Here is an 18,628-nt window from a genome sequence, read left to right on the forward strand (position 1 = left end):
TATAATTTTTTTCAGATAAATGCTTGCACTTCAGATATTTCTGTGATTCACATCTGACTCTCTTCTGACATTTAAGGCTCTTTAAATTCAAACTCCAGTTTATCTCTTTGCTTCCTTACTGAATGTTCCCTTCTGGTGAGATAGTTTCAGTCCATTCCTCAAACATGTCTTTTAAATTCCTGTTTTATAGCCTTTGCTCAAGTTCCTGAAATAGTCAAAACTTTCCTAATCTATTATTTGTTAAAGTTCAACGTAAGTCACATCTACTAGATAATGCATCATCAAAGCACCCCAATCTGTTCTCCAAATTTTTGAAGAATTTATTACTCTTCATAGAATTCATTTGGCATTTATGTTTTTTTTAAAATGAACATCTCGAATGCTTAGCACACTTGCCATGTTGACTAAAATATGACAAAAACAACACACACAGTCATGAAATATGCTTTTCATACTTCTCATGTTTATAATTGCTCCACTGCTTAAAATATAAATGGATATATTTTGTACAATACTGAACTTTATAGTCTTACTTTCACTTAAGTGAAGTATACTAATCCATGATATGATTATTCATGGGATATCTAGAAATCCAGGCTTAAATAATTGAATAGTTATAAATGTCCTGGGGCAGAGGAGGGGGAAGTTAACTAATTAAAATAATCCATTGGTTAAGTTTTGGTAAAAAGGATAATTTGTTAAAGAAATTAATACCCCTTATTGATCTATATTACAAATCCACACTTTCATAAGAAGTTTGTTGAAGAGCAGATTACTTGCATTCGGGTTGTTAGTGCAGGTATTATAAGCCTTTATCATTGGTGTTTTGATTTAAGTTATATAGACTATCCAAATGATCCAAGTAGGATTTTTTTAAATTAATTGCTTTTTCTCAATGTGAGAATGCTGGGAACATAGGAAATCTTGTTTTCTAATACTAAATTCTAGATGTCAGCCACCATGAATTGATCTTTTAAATCTTTATTAAAATCATGTTACACTACAATGTTTTGCTAAAAATTTTTTTAAAATCGAATGCTGCAAAAGGTGAATAATTGAGCAACATTTGAAGGCTCGGTTAAAGAAGGAAGCTGAAAAGCTGACAATGTATATGGCACTTCTAAGTTTGACACTTTGGAAAATACTTAGATTTTTCAATCTGTAAAGTTAAAAAGAGTTGTATTTTGAAGTGTCCTATGCAAGATTTGCAACTCATTTGTCTTTTAATTTTTAAATTAGGAAAATATATTGGAGAGGATTCATTTTCACATAGTGCCAAGCAGAGATGCAGACATGTGTACCTCTAAATCTTGTATCACTCACCAGAAGTTTGCTATGACTCTGTATGAACAGGTGAGATGGCTTAACTGTTTTATTAGAGACTATATTTATGTTTTATGATTGATAAATTAGACATATATTTTTACCTGCAGTGTGTGTGTCGTAGCTGTGGAGCATCATCAGATCCTCTGCCGTTTACAGAATTTGTGCGGTACATTTCTACAACAGCCCTATGGTAAGAACCTATTAAAGCATATTTACCAAAGATGTTAGTCATGTATTTGATCACACTGAGCCTTTATTTTATGAAACTGTAACATATATGAATATCTACTCTCTGAGGTTAACAAATGTGCTACCATCAGGGGTACTAAGTGATGTCTATTTCAGTTGTTTCTGACTTAACCAAATATAGATGTCACTCAGTGAAATGTACAAAATATTTGTCAAAATATATATCTATTTATATTTATAGCAAGTTTTTGAAACTGTGAAGGAGAGCTTAAAATGACAAGTTCAAGGGTAAATGGAATTGTACATGATTTCTTCATTTTTGCTAAGGTGTTACCTTTGTAGTGGCCATGTCTCCTGTCGGCTCCACCATGTCCCTGCGTAGTGATGGAAGCTAGGGTAAGCAGACAAGAAAGAAAAAAGTGAAAATAATCCTCTGTTAGGTTTATTGCGTTTAAGGCCATAACATTCACCTGAAATAAAAATTTGCCATGCTTGTCTGTCCCCTCCCTCCCTAGCCATGAAACATCAGCTTAGGGATCCAAAAAATGATCTCTAGACTTTACATAATAAGAGTTGTTTGAACATGGCAACATGTATTTGAGAGTGTAAATATTTGATGTATGATAAACATTAAATGAGATCATAAATGTTTGCAGATACTTTAATACAAAAGACAAAACATGGATCAATAATTATTAATCAGAATACATCAGGACAGCAGTTAGTTGCTAAATGCTACCAATATTTTTATCATTGCACAAAGTGAATATTAGGTGCTCATCCATTTCATTGTATTATTAAACTTCCTTGATTTATTTTGGATATAGCACATTATTTCTTAAAGATCATTGAATATAGCAAGTTGGTAATTTGGATATATACAGAGTTGGGAAACATCGATTTAGAGGAACATTCTTTAAACTTCAGTCATTTGTAGTCAGTTTCATTCACTTTGTATGAAAAGTAGGGTGGTGTTTGAATAAGAATAGACCACAAATTAAAAGCTGTAAAACTTTAAGTCTACTTTGAAACTCTTGTGTAAAATGACAGTGCTCTGAGACAGTATCTTAGGTAATAAGAATTAGAGTTCCATCAGTCTCTCCCTGGTCCACGCCACAAATTGCAAAAGCCCAGAATTTGAATTCTAATTATAATCTCTCTCTTTTTATAAGTATTGAATACCAGTTGTTCAGTGCTTACTATGTTCCAGGCTTTACATAAATTGTTGCTTTTAATCTTAACAAAAACTTTTGTTGATCAAGAAATAGGCTTAATATGATTAACCTGGTAAATGGATGAATTAAGATTGAAACCCAGGTCTGGGTTCATTTCAAATTCAAAATGTATCTGGTTAACCACTACTCTGATGCTGTCAATTTTGTAAAAAACAATTATGTGCAGTTTGAATGAGCCTGTCAGATTTAGTGCTTTCTAGTCTACTTGTGAAGTGCTTTAGAAGAATTGGTACTTTTAGTTGTTATTGAATATTGTATATTATTTACCATTGAACTGTAAAATATATCCAGTTCTAGGACAGTTAAAATTACTATTAAGTAAAACCAGAGCACCACAAATGGAAGCTAGTAGGCGTATTGAGCTTACATTATATATCTTTTTGGAAATGTTTAAATAGTTGTTTAAAGATACTTAATACCTTGATATGTAAAAATTTGACTCTAGGAGAAGTTGGATACAAAATGGCACTGATACCCTGCCTAGACTCTAATGAAATGGTTAGTAGTCATAATAGGATCAAAAGGCACAAGCCTCATTTAAGTAGCTTTGGTTGTGACTTCTGCATTAATCAGCAAAGGGCCCTTCTCTTAGCTGAAAATAACTTTGTTTATGGGAACTTTAGGCCAGAGAGGGAGCCTTTCCTAAAGTTTCTTGTTCTTGTTAGGCAAAAGTTTAAACTCAAGTCCCTGTTTGTTAAGTAATAATGTAAAAGAAACTGTTAACTTAGAATTACCTTCAGATGGAACATCTTACCTCAATCATCTAATTCCAAACAATGGTATGATTTCATGTTATTTTATTCTGTTCTTGACCTAACTTTTTTCATCATAACCTGCCAAATATCATAATTTTTCATTTAATGGAAATTTACTTCATGGTTAATTTTTCAAACAAAATTGTGTTTTAAGACAGAAAAAAATGATCATACCTATATTGATAACTTAGTATTTTTGATGCAGATTTACTGGATATTTTTTAAGTTCATAGGCCGGATTTGGGACTGCTTCTTTCTTTTGTAGCAATGAAGTTGAAAGAATGATGGAAAGGCATGAACGCTCTAAGCCTGAAATGTTTGCAGAATTGCTGCAAGCAGCAAATACAACCGATGACTATAGGAAATGTCCTGTAAGTATAATTTGGAGAACATTAGTGTGCTTCTGTATTTGTAAATTTGAAAATAGACATTCAGAAATTACCATGCAAATATTAATTATATTTGGAATTAATTTGAAGAATTTATTTTTTCAGTGTTTTCTTAGGTAACTCTTTATACCATATGAGCTCTTTAAAAACTTTAACACTGTGAAGGATTTAAGGTAGCATATGTTGATTAAGTTCTGAAGTCTATCATTTGACTAAAGAGAGAATTTCTCTTTAGAGAAATTTTTTGTTTGTAACAAAAAACAAATTTTTTGTTTTTCTTTAAATAAACATTACAGATGGTATTATTCTTCCCTCATGTAACATTATTATGGCTTCATTATAATGGCTTCAAGGGCTTTATATCTGCTTTTTTTTAGGTTGACTTCTTGTTTTAACAGATTTACAAAAATACCAAAGAAAAGTACTTTGATTTAAAATAAACTTTATGTTTAATCAATAACTAAGACAAATACTTTGCTAGAAGTCTATTTTAATATGCTGAAGAAATAAATTTCTGATACATGTTAAGATTGTTATTGCATAATGCAAACTGTATAAGGCATTACTTGTGGTATATCTGTTTTGATAATTTCAAAAGTTGTCTTTTGTGTTTTTCTTTAGAGTAACTGTGGCCAAAAAATAAAAATTCGGCGTGTTTTAATGAACTGCCCAGAGATTGTTACAATTGGTTTAGTCTGGGACTCTGAGCATTCTGACTTGACCGAGGATGTTGTTCGGAATCTCGCAACACATCTTTATCTTCCTGGGGTATATCAACTCTTTTCATTCTCTTCCTTTTTATTTTTAAATTTCTCTAAAACATCTTCATATATTATAAGGCACTTTGTTTTTCAGAACTAAATTTTCTTTCTAAAGGAAATAATTTGCAGATGTAATTCTGATAAAGTTAATCAAATTAGGCTAACTGGAATGCCTTTCTTGCTTAGACTAGGAATGGCTTTCAGTTACAAACTAAACCATCACGCGCTCTATCCCTGTATCACTGTAGAGTGATGACGATATGATACTGCATGTGTGTGTGTATGTGTGTGTTTGATAATGATTATAAATACAAATATTAAGCTAGAAAAATTTAAGATTTAAAATTCATCTACAGGGCCTCCCTGGTGGCGCAGTGGTTGAGAGTCCGCCTGCCGATGCAGGGGATGCGGGTTCGTGCCCCGGTCTGGGAGGATCCCATGTGCCGCGGAGCGGCTGGGCCCGTGAGCCGTGGCCGCTGGGCCTGCGCGTCCGGGGCCTGTGCTCCGCAGCGGGAGAGGCCACAGCAGTGAGAGGCCCGCATACCGCAAAAAAAAAAAAAAAAAAAAAATTCATCTACAGCTCTGATCTCTTAGTATTCTTTTTACTATCTTAATATATTTTGAATTGGTTTATATTACAATTAAACTTTTAAATAGTTATCTTGAGGTAGTATGTCTAATGTATGTTAAAATATGTGATTCAATCATGAATTATCAGGAAATGTGTAATTTACCTCACATTTTGAGTTTATGTATGTAAAGAGTAAATTCTGTGTTAGAGATACTGTGCTACTAAACTAAGTTGTAGTAAATACATTTTATTGGACTTAATGTTTCTTGTGGACTAATTGAAAGTAGTAATTCTGTTAACAGTGCAATGTGGTGTCTTTAGTATTAATATAGTATCAGTTTGGGGCAGTATGCATGAGAAATATTTTTCATAGAGAATCAAATGCATGACTCATCAAATAATTGTTCCTCATTTTCAAAAAGATACAGTATTAAATATACATTATTTTTAAACAGCTTTTTTATAGGGTTACTGATGAAAATGCCAAAAATAGTGAACTTCACCTTGTTGGCATGATTTGCTACACTAGCCGACATTATTGTGCCTTTGCTTTTCATACCAAGAGTTCCAAATGGGTATTTTTTGATGATGCAAATGTGAAAGAGGTAAGTGACGCTTTACTAACTGGAATGTTTATTGTGATTTTTACTTTTTAGGAATAAATGATATAATAATGAAATAATTATATAAAATAATTATTATATGTAAGTATTTATGTAAAATAGTAATAAGTGAATTTAATTATAATAGCATCATTAAAGCCCTCCAGTATTAAAAATTAGAAAGCCAAATAGATGAAGCAACTGCTTTAGACACCAGACGACAGGCAGTTGAACAGAAAAAAGGGAAACCAACAAGATGAACCCTACAATGATCCCTGCCTACTGCCTAGCGGTAGTTTCTGGATTGCAGTGCAGCGAGGGAGAACCCAAATGAAGCCTCGTAGTCTCACTGAGTTGAGGAAACCGAAATTAGAGTTCAAGGAGACCAAGATGGCTAAAATTTGCTGGACAGATTACCAGAAAGAAAGCTGCACAGAGGGAAGGTTCTGGAGATTGGCAGAGGGATTCCCTTTAATCTTTGGCTGAATAGTGATCCACCATGTGTAGGGTAAATGAGCACAAGGTGGCAGAAGGGACCACTGGAAAACAATTCCCTAAACTCATACGGGGCTAGAATAGTTTGCATCCATACTAGCAAGAGTGGATACACAGGACATCAAGTTGAATCCTCAGAAAAATAGCACCTTAATAGTGGGGCTAAATTATTCCTAGACTGAAGATTGCTCTGGACCTGACATAAAAAGCTTAAAATGATGCCTTCAGAGGGCCAAGATGATACCATATGACATAACACATAACTACATGTCAGAAATTTAAAAGGAAAACAAAATAGTTCAATAGCCAAAAATGTAAAATTCAGTGAAATTTCAGTATGCCATTTCAAAATAGCATTCACTAAAAAATTACCAAATATACAAAGAAGTAGGAAGACATGACCCATGCCCTGAAGGAATATCAGTAACAACAGACCTTCTCTGCCATTTCACTTCTTCAAATCACATGAAATGGGGTGAGCAGGCAGAGTAGGGAAATGGAGCACACCTTCTCTTCTCTCAGCAACTTCATCATCAGCACCTCAAAAATGAGGGTTCATACTAATAACTGATCTCGGAGGTCAGTTCCAGGCCAGATCTGATATTAAATTGCCTTAAGATAAAAAAAAACCCAAAAATGACAGAAGTAGACATATCAGATAAGAAGGTTAAAACTGCTGTTTGGCTATAGAGAGATTTATTAGATAACAGTCAGTAAACATGGACCATAAAACTAGCTGATAAATTGGACTTTGTCAAAACTTTTGCTCTTCAGTAAGGTACTGTTAGAATGAAAAGACAAACTATAGACTGGGAGAAAATATTTGTCAAGCATATATCTAATAAAGGCTATATTCAGAATATATAAAGAACTTTTTTTTAAAATTTATGTATTTAATTTAGTTATTTTTGGCTGCGTTGGGTCTTCGTTACTGTGCGTGGGCTTTCTCTAGTTGCGGCGAGTGGGGGCCACTCCTCGTTGCGGTGCACAGGTTTCTCATTGCGGTGGCTTCTCTTGTTGCAGAGCACGGGCTCTAGGCACACGGGGTTCAGTAGTTGTGGCACGTGGGCTCAGTAGTTGTGGCTCACGGGCTCTAGAGCGCAGGCTCAGTATTTGTGGCGCATGGGCTTAGTTGCTCCGTGGCATGTGGGATCTTCCCGGACCTGGGCTCAAACCCGTGTCCCCTGCATTGACAGGTGGATTCCCAACCACTGCACCACCAGGGAAGCCCAAGAACTCTTAAACTCAATAATAAAAAGACAAATCAATTAAAAAGTGGGCAAAAGATTTGGACAGTTCACCAAAGAAGACATATGAATGGCCCTTGAAATGATATTCAGTACATCATTAAGCACAAAGAAAGTACAAATTTGATTCACAATGAGATTGCATTACTCACCTATTGGAATGCCTAAAATTAAAAAGACTGACCATACCAAGAGCTGGCAAGGACTCTCGTGAGGCTGATGGAAAAGCAAAATTTAACAATCACTTTAGAAAACAGTTGGTCAGTTTCTTATAAATTTAAACATAAACTTATCATACAACCTAGCAATTCCACTCCTGTGAAAGCATGTATCCATACATCATTTGTACTTCAATGTTCATAGTAGTTTTACTCATAGTAACCAAAACTGGAAAAAACTCAAATGTCTATCATCAGGTGAATAGATAAAGAAGTTGTACAACCATACAATGGAATATAATCATCAGCAATAAAAAGGAATGAACTAGTGATACATGCAACAATGTAGAAAAATATCAAAAGCATTGCGCTCAATGAAAGAAGTGAGACACAAACAGCTAAATAATATGATTCCGCTTATATGAAATTCTAGAAAAGGAAAAAATAAAGTGACAGAGTAGACCATTGGTTGCCAGGCATTGCAAAGGGGTACAGGGAGAGTTTTGGAAGTGAGGATTACATGATTGTAGACATTTATCAGAACTCACTGACTTGTACAGTGTAATTGGATGGTTTTATTTTATTAAATTATACTCAATAAAGCCAGTGAAAAAATTTGGAAATTCATATTCTAAAGTCCACACTTTGCTTGAATTACTTAGTACTTTGATATGGCAGTTTATTAAGAAGTTCCATCTTGAGTCAGTATGCAGCAACATTTTGGCACTCCTATTTTGCATTCTCATAGTTTAAATTGTCAAAATTTGAAGGAAGAACTGGGTAGTCACTCTTTGAGTTTCAGGTTTGTTTTGTTTTCAAACTACTCTAGTTCTTCAAGTATCTCAGAATCCCAGGTAAAGAGGGTAAACAGCTAAAAATGTATAATTTGAACAAACTCCTCAGAAAATTTTTTTAAAGACCCCTTCCTTCTCTAATAAAAAGCTAATATTCTAGAATGCTTTGTTTTTTGTTTCATTGGTTTTGTTTTGTTTTTAAATGAACTGTATAGAGATATAATTTACAAACATTAAAATGTACCCATTCTAAGTGTATAGTTTGCATTTTGACAACTGTATACATGCCTGTTTAACCTCCACAATCATTGTATAGAACGTTTTCATCACTCCAGAAAATCGTGTCACGTCCCTTTGCTGTCCCCAACCCTGGGTCCCAGGAAATCATTGATCTCATTCTACAGTTTATGTGAATGGTCTCTTACAATAGACATTCTCTGTGTTTGGCTTCCTTTGCTAGGCATAATATCTTTTTTTTTTAATTGCAAGATACTTTATTTATTTATTTTAAAACAGGTCACAACACTAAGCTTCTGGCCCATTCTGCCAATGCACAAGCTACAAATGCTTGCTCAGCAGTTGAGGGGCACACTTTAGTAGCATGTTTGAAAAGTGAATAAAAATCCATGTAAAACAAATGTTCAAATAGTTTCCATAGGAACACAGATAAGTGTGACCCCATCACCTAGTCTTACACATCGTTGCATCTGTGCCAACCCTATTTACATAGACATCTCAAAACTGGCAGAAATTAAGTTAAATGGTCCCCCCCAAACCCTTAAATCAAGCTAAACTCACACTTAACAGCTACAAGAATGGTATCTACACATTAATATGAGCTGAAGCACAGGCTTCTGGGTGCTATTTCATTCCACCCTCCCAAGCACAGGACACAGGCAGAGTGCCAACACCCTGCTCCTCTACTCCGAGTGGGAAGTCGTGGTTCTGTATTTGCTGCATCAGTTGCCATGTTGGCCCTGACATCACGTAGTAGATGATGTCAGTCTCTGGAATCCATTGAAAGTAGAAGCAGCAGCGACAGTGTAAGCACCCATGTTTTCAAAGAGCATCCAATCACCCACATGCATCTTGGGCAAGTTACAGCGCTCAGCAGTGCGATCCAGGCCATCACAGGCCGGTCCCCAGATGCTACATGAATAATACATCACATCTGGTTTGGGTCTCTTCTGCAGACCCAAGAAGAGTCTTGGGTCTTCTTGTGCATGATCAAAGAGGATGCAGTTGAATGATCCATATACTCCATCATTCACATAATACATAAATGTTCACTCAACTCATCTTCATCAGAGCCTGTCTGTTCCTTTAATACGAGTTTTTTGGCAATGATATTAATTGCTAGTGTGAAAGCTGATGCAACATAGTATCTTCCTGGCTCAGCTATGATTCTCACACCGGAGTCTGATGGAAAATACTTGTCCAATCAATCAATGGGTTGATTACACTGGTGATCTCTTCAAATTTAAGCTTTACATCCTCAGATCCAGGAAAGCCACCACCAATATCAAGCAGATACATGTTGAAACCAGCCTCAGCTCCCATGTCAGAGACACAACGGGCATCAGAGATGGGCTGCAGGAAGGTCCCTGGGTCAGTGGAACCACTTCCCACGTGGAAGCTGACAGCAATGACATCAATAGCTAGCTCTTTCGCCCGTTCCTGCTGGTTTTGACTGTGGCACCAGATTTGACACTGAGGCGACAGACTGCTCTGGAATCATCCGTGGCAATCCGCAAAACCAACTTGGCCTTTGGATGTGCCCTGGCAACTTTCATCAACTCAACTTCACTATCAAAAGTCATCATCTGGACTCCATTATTGGAAGCGTATTAAATCTGAGACACTTGTTTATAAGGATTTGCATAGAGAATCCTCTCTGGAGGCACCATGAGACTCTGCGCCAACTGGATTTCAGTGTTGCTGGCACAGTCGAATCCTGTCCCTGTGGCAGCTAGGGCCTTCACTATGGTTCTGCTATCACTGCATTTGACTACATAAAAGGGGGTGACCCGAGGAAGAGCTTTAAACCATCTCAGATGTTTCTTTAGAATGTCTCCCAGGTCCGCAACATAGAAGGCATCCTTATCGTCGGAAGAAGAAACTTCATTAATTTTTTGGTCCACAATGGCCTTGGCAGTAAAGCCTTCATCTAAGAAATGGCAGTCAAACTCTTCATTACTAAAGTTGTTCATGGTTTCTTGATATCTTTATGGGAAGCTAAGAGATGAAATTTAAAGAAATTATGCCAGCTTTTCACAAAGGCAATTCTCCAGGAATTCCAAGTCCCACTGAAGATGCGTGTGCCCTCGGTACAGCAGTGGAAATGTTCTGACAAACGCACAACCTGCTGTCCACCTTAGAGTGCACGGGCGCCGCGGGCAGACCCCATGGAGACGAGACGCAGCCGCCGCCACCAAGCGAGCAGGACCGCCGGCCAGCCCGCCGTGGGGTCCCCGCCGCCCCCGTCAGCCGCCTCGCTCCCTCCCTCCTGCGGAGAACCGCCGGCCTGAGGTGGTGCCGGAGCTCTGGCAGAGGGGCAGCAGCGGCGGCAGAGCCTAAAGGGACTGACCGGCATAATATCTTTTAATATTCATTCATGTTGTGTGTATCAGTGCTTCATTTTTATTGTTGTGTTACATTTTATGACTGTAACAATTTATCCATTTACCTTTAGAGGTATGAACAGTCTTTGCGTGAACATATTATTTTCTGTTACGCTCAGATAATACCCAGAAGTGGAATTTCTGGGTTGTACAGTAAGTGTATGTTAAACTTTACAAGGAACTGGCAGATTGATCTCCAGAGCAGTTGTACAATTTACATTCCTGCCAGCAGTGTACTGGGAGTTCCAGTTGCTCCACATTTTTAGCAGCACTCCACGCTGGTAATCATCCTAACGTTAGCCCTTCTAGTGAATGTATAATGTTATCTCACGGTGGTTTTAATTTGCATTTCCCTTATGATTAATAATGTTTTGAGTATCTTTTAATGTGCTTATTGGCCATTCTTATGTCTTTTTGGTGAAGTGTCCAGATGTGTTGTACATTTTTCAAATTGGATTATCTTATTAATGAGTTATAGTAATTCTTTATTCTGCTCACCAGTTCTCTATTAGATGTCTGTGGCTTTTTCTTTTCCTCCATTTTCTTAATGGTGTCTTTTAAAGAGCAGAACTTATTAACTCATTTTGATGAAACCCATTTTATAATTTTTTCTTCTGTGATTCGTTTGATGTCCTATCTAAGAAATTTTTACCTTCCCCAAGTTTGTTAAAATTTTCTCTTTTGTTTTCTTCTATAAGCTTTATAGGTTTTTTAAGACTCGTTCTGAGTTAATTTTTGTGCTTTTAGTGGAATGGTGTCCACATTTTTTCATACGGCCATCCAGTTGTTCCAGCACCATTTGTTGAATAGACTCTTATATTTCCCCATTAAATTGCTTGAAGTCTTTGTCAAAAGTCAATCAACATGTATGAATAAAGCCTTTAAAAATTTGATAATCTAGATCTTGATATAGAAAGTGTACAATCTTGCCCATCAGTTTTTTAATGGTAATGTTTATATGATTTTTATCTAGACTAGTTACTAAATAAAATAAAATTAATCATATAGTATGATGAACAGTTGAACTGCTAGTGTCTGAGTGTCTTTAAAATTTTTTAATATACAAAGTAATTCAGTCTCTGCCTTTTCATGTAACACATTGATTACAAGGTTTTGTTTTGTTTCTATTCATTTGTAATTTTTTAAGGTTGGAACTAGATGGAAAGATGTGGTCTCCAAGTGTATCCGATGCCACTTCCAACCACTGCTTTTGTTTTACGCAAACCCAGATGGCACAGCAGTTTCCACTGAAGATGCACTCAGGCATGTCATCAACTGGTCACATCATAAATCTGTTGCAGAAAATATAGGTGATTGTTTAAAAGTTCTTTTTAGTGTTTTTCTGTTATCACAATCACACTAGGAATACTAATATACTGAATATGAAATGAATGTTGAAGATAATTTCAAAATTTAGTTTCAGTAAAGTGGAGTTCAGGAAAATTCTAATACTTAGAGTTAGTCTTTATAAAGAAACCTTTCCTCATCTGTGGCCTCAGAAGCACCTTCAGCAGCCACCCACGACTATGGTCACACAAACACAGGAGGGGATACTTGGCTGGTAGCTCCTACTAGCAGTAAATATTGAGATTTAAAGTGAGTTAGTACACTGGAAAAGTCCAAATCAGCGAGGCCATTTTTGAATGCCTTACAAAGCATGTAGAAGTCCTTAAAAGATGTCAGTCCTCTAAGTTTTTAAGTAATTTTCTCTATATTATTGAAAATGTCTGAAAAGATGATTCAAATATCTCTTCTGCTGGTGGAGAGGAGGAAGGGGATTATACATTTTTGTTGGTCTTTTTAAGGATGTGAAAAGCCCTCAATTCATAAGTCGGAGAATTCAAAAGAAAATGGATTTGGTGATCAGACAAAACAGAGAGAAAATCAAAAATTTCAAGCAGATAGTATTTCATCATTTAATCGGAGCCACATTCAAACAAGTGGCAGTAGAGGAACAGGTATGTATTTAAATTGTCATTTTTACATTGTCCTTGAATAGTTAAGCTTCCCCCTCTCTTCATAGTTAAGCTTCCCTCTTTCTTCACTTACTGAATCTGTAATTCTTGGTAAGGACCAAGAGGAGAGTCCTTAACTAGCTTTCCTTGGCCATGAAGAGAAAATAAAAAGTAGAAACAAAATTTTGTATCTTGACTTAAGCATTTCTCCGAGACCCGTAGTTTTATTTGAACGGTTTGACGCGACTAGTGTTTGAGTTTCTCCATGCACTCAAGGCTGTACATAGTAGTAGGGTGGAGGCAACCTGGACTGTCACCAGAGAAAGCTATGATATGGCCTTTCCTTCAAGGAGTTAATTGTTAACTTGTAGAGGAAAAACATTTAGTTAATAATTTGGCTCATATGCCAAAATTAAATGTAGTATTAGTGAATGCAACAATAGTTTGAAGTTACTATAGTTGTAGTTTATTTTTAACCTCATTTTTATTCAACTCTCTCCTGTTATTATCATTCCACAACTTTAATTTTCACAATCCAAGATCTGTGATTAGGATCCAACATGAAACAATCACAGCATGATGTACAGTTATGGTTTAGAAATATGCAAAACTCTAATTGGGTGGACGTTGAGGATGATTTTGTAAGGAACTTTTAAATATATTAATGAAATAATGTCTAACCCTAAAAGTAACCCATTTAATCAAGGGTGATAAGATTCAGAATTAACAATTACCATTTACGATAAATGCTTTTAAAAGTTCTTAATGGAACTTTTTCCATTTTATGTATTATTGATACTCTTATCTTAAGCCATTATCTATTTTTCAAAGATACCTACTTTTACTAGAAACGGTATGTGTTTAAGAACACAGACACTGGAGCCAGGCAATTTGTGTTAATAATCCTGCTTCTACACGTACAAGCTATGTGAACTTGGGCGAGTTCTTAACTTCTCTATGCCTCTGTTTCCAAATCCAAAATGAAGATAGTAATTATACCCACCTCAGAGAAGTATTGATAAATGAGTTTAGACACCTAGAATAGCACCTGACACATACTAACCACTCAGTTACCTTTAGCTCTCATTATTTCAAGAAAAGTTCTCTTGTTTTCCTTTACATTCGCCGTAGAGCTATACATGAAGTTTTAAAACACAGCTTGCATCTCTATTGTCAGCATAAATCACATTGAGTTTTTAGTTAAGCATAAAAATGATTTCATTGTATAGTTTAATCTGTATTTTGTTAGTATATAGCATCTTAAATTTTAATATAGTTCAATTTGTACTTTTATTGAGCGATTTGAAAAATGATCTGTATCATTATTAAAGAATGGTTTCTTTTACAGTTAAGTCAAGTCACAATGATCAAAGGGAAAAAATAAAAGACATTTCCAGAGAATGTGCTCTAAAAGCCATTGAACAGAAAAACTTACTTTCCTCACAAAGGAAAGATTTGGAAAGGGGACAAAGAAAAGATTTGGGCAGACAGAGAGGTAACTTAAGAACTTACAGCATTCATTGGAAAAGGGGCAGCTAAAATCTTATTTTAAAGCTAAGTTTTATAATTTAATACAATTTAATATAATTTCTTTATATATTATATATATATTTATTTAGATATTATGTATCTTAGTATGATTTCTTTACTATACCTATTAAACCTATAAATGTAAAGTTTTCCTAGTTCTTATTCAATTCTAGCCTGGAATTCTTGTGTTTTTTATGTTTCAACTTTACTTTTAACTATAAATTCAATTCACCCGTATGGTACATTCAAATAATAAGGAAGGTTATAAAATTAAGTGAAAAGAACTTCTTTTCCTGCAACCCTTGACCTTCGCTCTGTTCCACTGTTAATAGTTTCCAGTTCATTATGAGCACGTCTTACTTTTTATGGTTTTATGCTCTTTTCTTTATGGACATAGTATAGTTTAACTGATATTGCTAGACTTTAGAACTTGATTTAAGATTCTTGCTGCAGTGAAATCCTTTCACAGGTACTTTTTGCATACAGCCATTAGCATAAAATTCTTTCAGAATAATTGCTGGCTTTAGGGTATGTTTATTTATTTTCAACTTTGGTAGGTGTGGCTCAGTTGTCCTCCTAAAATACAGTGACAGTCTGCACTCCCACCAACAGTGATTAGATGTCTGTTTCCAACAGCAGGTGGTTTAATACATTTTAAATCTTTACCAATATAATAGGTGGGAAATACTTTTATTTTCATGGTTTTTATTAATTATGAGTGAGATAGAATAGTTTTTTTTAATTGCTTTAATTATCTTATGATCTACTTTAGAGAGCATTTTAAAAAATCATTATATAACCATTTATGTTATGATTTACTTATTACTGTTTAACATTTCTTCTCAAACAAGGTATTTGACTTGTGACTAAAAAGTGGCTCTGAAGAGTAGTTCATTTGTATCTTTATTTACCTATTTATTTTTAAAGATTTGGTTGATGAAGACCTTCCACATTTCAAGTCTGGATCACCTCCTGCCCCAAATGGCTTTAGACAATATGGGAATCCACATCTATATCATATTCAAGGAAAAGGACCGTGTAAGCATGACCGAATTGCCCATCAGAGTCGAGCTTCTGCACAAACATTAAGTTCAAGTAAATCCCAGATTCTTGCTTCAGGAGAGAAAATAACTGGCAAATTTAAGAGTGACAGTGGTACTGGATATGATACAGACAGTAGCCAAGATTCTAGGGATAAAGGAAGCAGCAGTAATGGCAGCACTAAAAGCCGAAATCGAGGTTGGAAACCTATGAGAGAAACATTAAATGTCGATAGTATTTTTAATGAAAGTGAAAAAAGGCAGCATAGTCCAAGACATAAATCAAATATTAGTAACAAATCTAAATGTAGCAAAGATCAGAGTTTTAACAGTTGTCCAAAAGAGAATCCAAAGCAAAAATGTTTAATGACTATATATGAAGATGAAATGAAGCAAGAAACAGGAAGCAGGAGTTCCCTTGAATTTAATGGAAAAGGAACAGAGAAAAATAACACCCTCAAAGAAACTAAAGTTCATGGTGACAATTGGCAGATGCAAAGGACAGAGTCTGGATATGAAAGCAGTGATCATATCAGTAATGGCTCTGCTAATTTGGACTCACCTGTTATCGATGGAAATGGTACAGTGATGGATATCAGTGGTGTTAAAGAAGCCGCATCCTTCAGGTAATACACAAGTTATATGAATGATTTCCCCCCACCATTCTCTCTTTTTAGTTATTTGAAGTAACTTTCAAAGGTTGGGGTCAGTTAAATGAAAAGGAAAGAGCTTGAGCTCAGAGTATCCTGGGATATTGCAGGTTATTTGATATATCAAGTTTCTATTTTTAATAGTTATTTCTTGATTCCCAGAATAACAACTGTTTATTTTGGGGAAATTTAGAAAGTAAAATACATTATCATTGTTGCCACTAAAAACTATTGATGTATATCTACTACAGGTTTTAAACCATAGATTTAAATTGGTGTATCTCAGTCATTAAGCTAATTGTTTAATTCTTCAACCTAGTTAATGTTCATTATCCCATTTCTAACATCTGTAACTCAGAACTGGGGTTATTTTCTTCTGTCACAACCCAGTTCCATGAAAGAGATATTTTTCCTTTAGCAAGTATTAAAGAATTCAACCAGGGCTTCCCTGGTGGCGCAGTGGTTGAGAGTCCGCCTGCCAATGCAGGGGACACGGGTTCGTGCCCCGGTCTGGGAGGATCCCACATGCCGCGGAGCGGCTGGGCTCGTGAGCCATGGCTGCTGGGCCTGCATGTCCGGAGCCTGTGCTCCGCAACGGGAGAGGCTACAGCAGTGAGAAGCCCACGTAATGCAAAAAAAAAGAAAAAAAAAAAGAATACAACCAAATAACTAAGTTTGTGTTCAATTAATTCTTAATTAATTCTGAAATCATTTATTATATTACTGTTAGCAGTCTATTTGCAGCTCTCTGTGTAACCTCTAAAACATGTCCACCACTTAGGTCAATTTAGCCACTATTTCTGCTCTTAATCGATCTAAAGCATCTTAATTTGATGTTAGCTGGTGTTTTATTACATTCATTATTGAAAAGCCAGATTTGCAAAAAGCGACCGCTCATGTTTTACCGAAATAATCACTGTAATAAAGACTTGGGAAGCTTTTTTACTTTGCAGGTTAATTTCATAATACCTCTTCAAAAGGGGTAGCCTAGGGTATTAGAAAGATCAGAACTTTGTAATCAGATAGGCTTGGATTTTAATTATTGGGCAAATTAATTTGACTTTCACAGCCTTAATCTCCTATTGAAAAATGAGGATAATAGCTCCTTTTAAGTATTTTAAATTGTGAGATGTAAATTGATAATGTACATTAATCCCCTAGAACAGCACATGGTATATAATAATTGTTTAGCAAATATTATTTCCTTTCTTTTTCTTGGGGTAAACTAAATAATAATCCATTATAGCTGATGTGTTTGGTGTGTGTTTTATTCTATTTTCTAGCAACCAGATTAAGACAAGCAATCTAAACATAGATCATATGAACTATACCTCCCAACAGAGCAAAAACTACTTGGAAGGTAAAAATTTTATTTAAATATATTATCATAGTAGCAGTAAAGAATAAATCATGGTATTACGAGTAAAGAAGCTAAGGACAGTCCTGTTACTGATAAGTTTATGAGTAATGAGGATGGAAGCTGGGAGAGTTTATGCTTGAAGTCTTAAAAGATGGGAATAGCTACTTCAGGGAATAGGAAAAAGAGGAAGTGTGTCAGTCAGGCTAGGCTAGGTTCTGGGCTGTGCAGTGGTAACAACTTGAAAATCTCCGTGTCTTAGTACAAGATTGTTTCTTGCTCACAGCACATGTCCTGTGAATGTCAGCATGAAATCTCTTCCTAGTAATCACTCAGGGCCTGAGGCTAATGGGACTCCATCTGTACCAGTACTTCTCTGATCATTGCAGTACTGGGGGAAGAGGAGATTGAAGGGGACACAACATAGTGAATCACATGTAAGCTCTTAAAACTTTCAACCCAGAAGTGATAAATGTGCTTCCACTCACATCTGACTGGCCAAGGCAAGTCTAAACAGCCAGGCCTAATTTCAAAGAGGGTGGAAAAGGGTAATTTGCTGGTGCACTGCAATATGTATGAACAGTCCTAATGTCTACCACAGGCGTTAAGGACAGATAGAAAAATTGATAAACAGCCTGCTAGAAAAGTTCACTTTGGAAACAATAAATATGTGATGGTGTGACATTATTATAGGTGATTTGTTAGCAACACATAGTGGCCCAGAAGCAAAGAAAATTAGATGTTTGTATACAGAATTCGGCATTGTTACTGAGAGGTTATACCTGAAGGATTTGGGGAACAGGGATCAAGGAAAATGATGAGCAAGGGGATTATTGAGGTTGGAATCAAAGTCATTGTCTTCACATTTTAGAATTCAGAGGATTAGAAGAGCTATAATTTTTCACGATAAAAAATAACCATGAAGAACACATTTTAAAGTTTGTTTTTAGTCT

The 18,628-nt window shown here is 35.6% G+C and overlaps 1 protein-coding gene and 1 pseudogene across 2 annotated transcripts in view; one reads left to right on the forward strand and one right to left on the reverse strand.

The window, feature by feature from the left end:
- Positions 1-18,628, forward strand: part of USP53 (ubiquitin specific peptidase 53) — a 68,321-nt gene that overhangs the window by 31,110 nt on the left and 18,583 nt on the right. Inside the window, exons 5-14 of one of the 2 annotated variants that reach the window (XM_060105428.1) lie at positions 1,240-1,353; positions 1,434-1,516; positions 3,771-3,876; positions 4,516-4,662; positions 5,682-5,831; positions 12,291-12,453; positions 12,949-13,101; positions 14,447-14,593; positions 15,556-16,294; positions 17,602-17,678. In XM_060105428.1, coding sequence (XP_059961411.1) covers positions 1,240-1,353; positions 1,434-1,516; positions 3,771-3,876; positions 4,516-4,662; positions 5,682-5,831; positions 12,291-12,453; positions 12,949-13,101; positions 14,447-14,593; positions 15,556-16,294; positions 17,602-17,678 — 1,879 coding nt within the window. The remainder of the gene's footprint in view (positions 1-1,239; positions 1,354-1,433; positions 1,517-3,770; positions 3,877-4,515; positions 4,663-5,681; positions 5,832-12,290; positions 12,454-12,948; positions 13,102-14,446; positions 14,594-15,555; positions 16,295-17,601; positions 17,679-18,628) is intronic. The other variant, XM_060105432.1, reaches the window with a different exon arrangement.
- LOC132494384 (ornithine decarboxylase-like) lies at positions 9,345-16,845 on the reverse strand (annotated as a pseudogene).

This window comes from Mesoplodon densirostris, chromosome 1 (assembly GCF_025265405.1).
Source record: "Mesoplodon densirostris isolate mMesDen1 chromosome 1, mMesDen1 primary haplotype, whole genome shotgun sequence".
In the NCBI taxonomy this organism is placed as follows: Eukaryota; Metazoa; Chordata; class Mammalia; order Artiodactyla; family Ziphiidae; genus Mesoplodon; species Mesoplodon densirostris.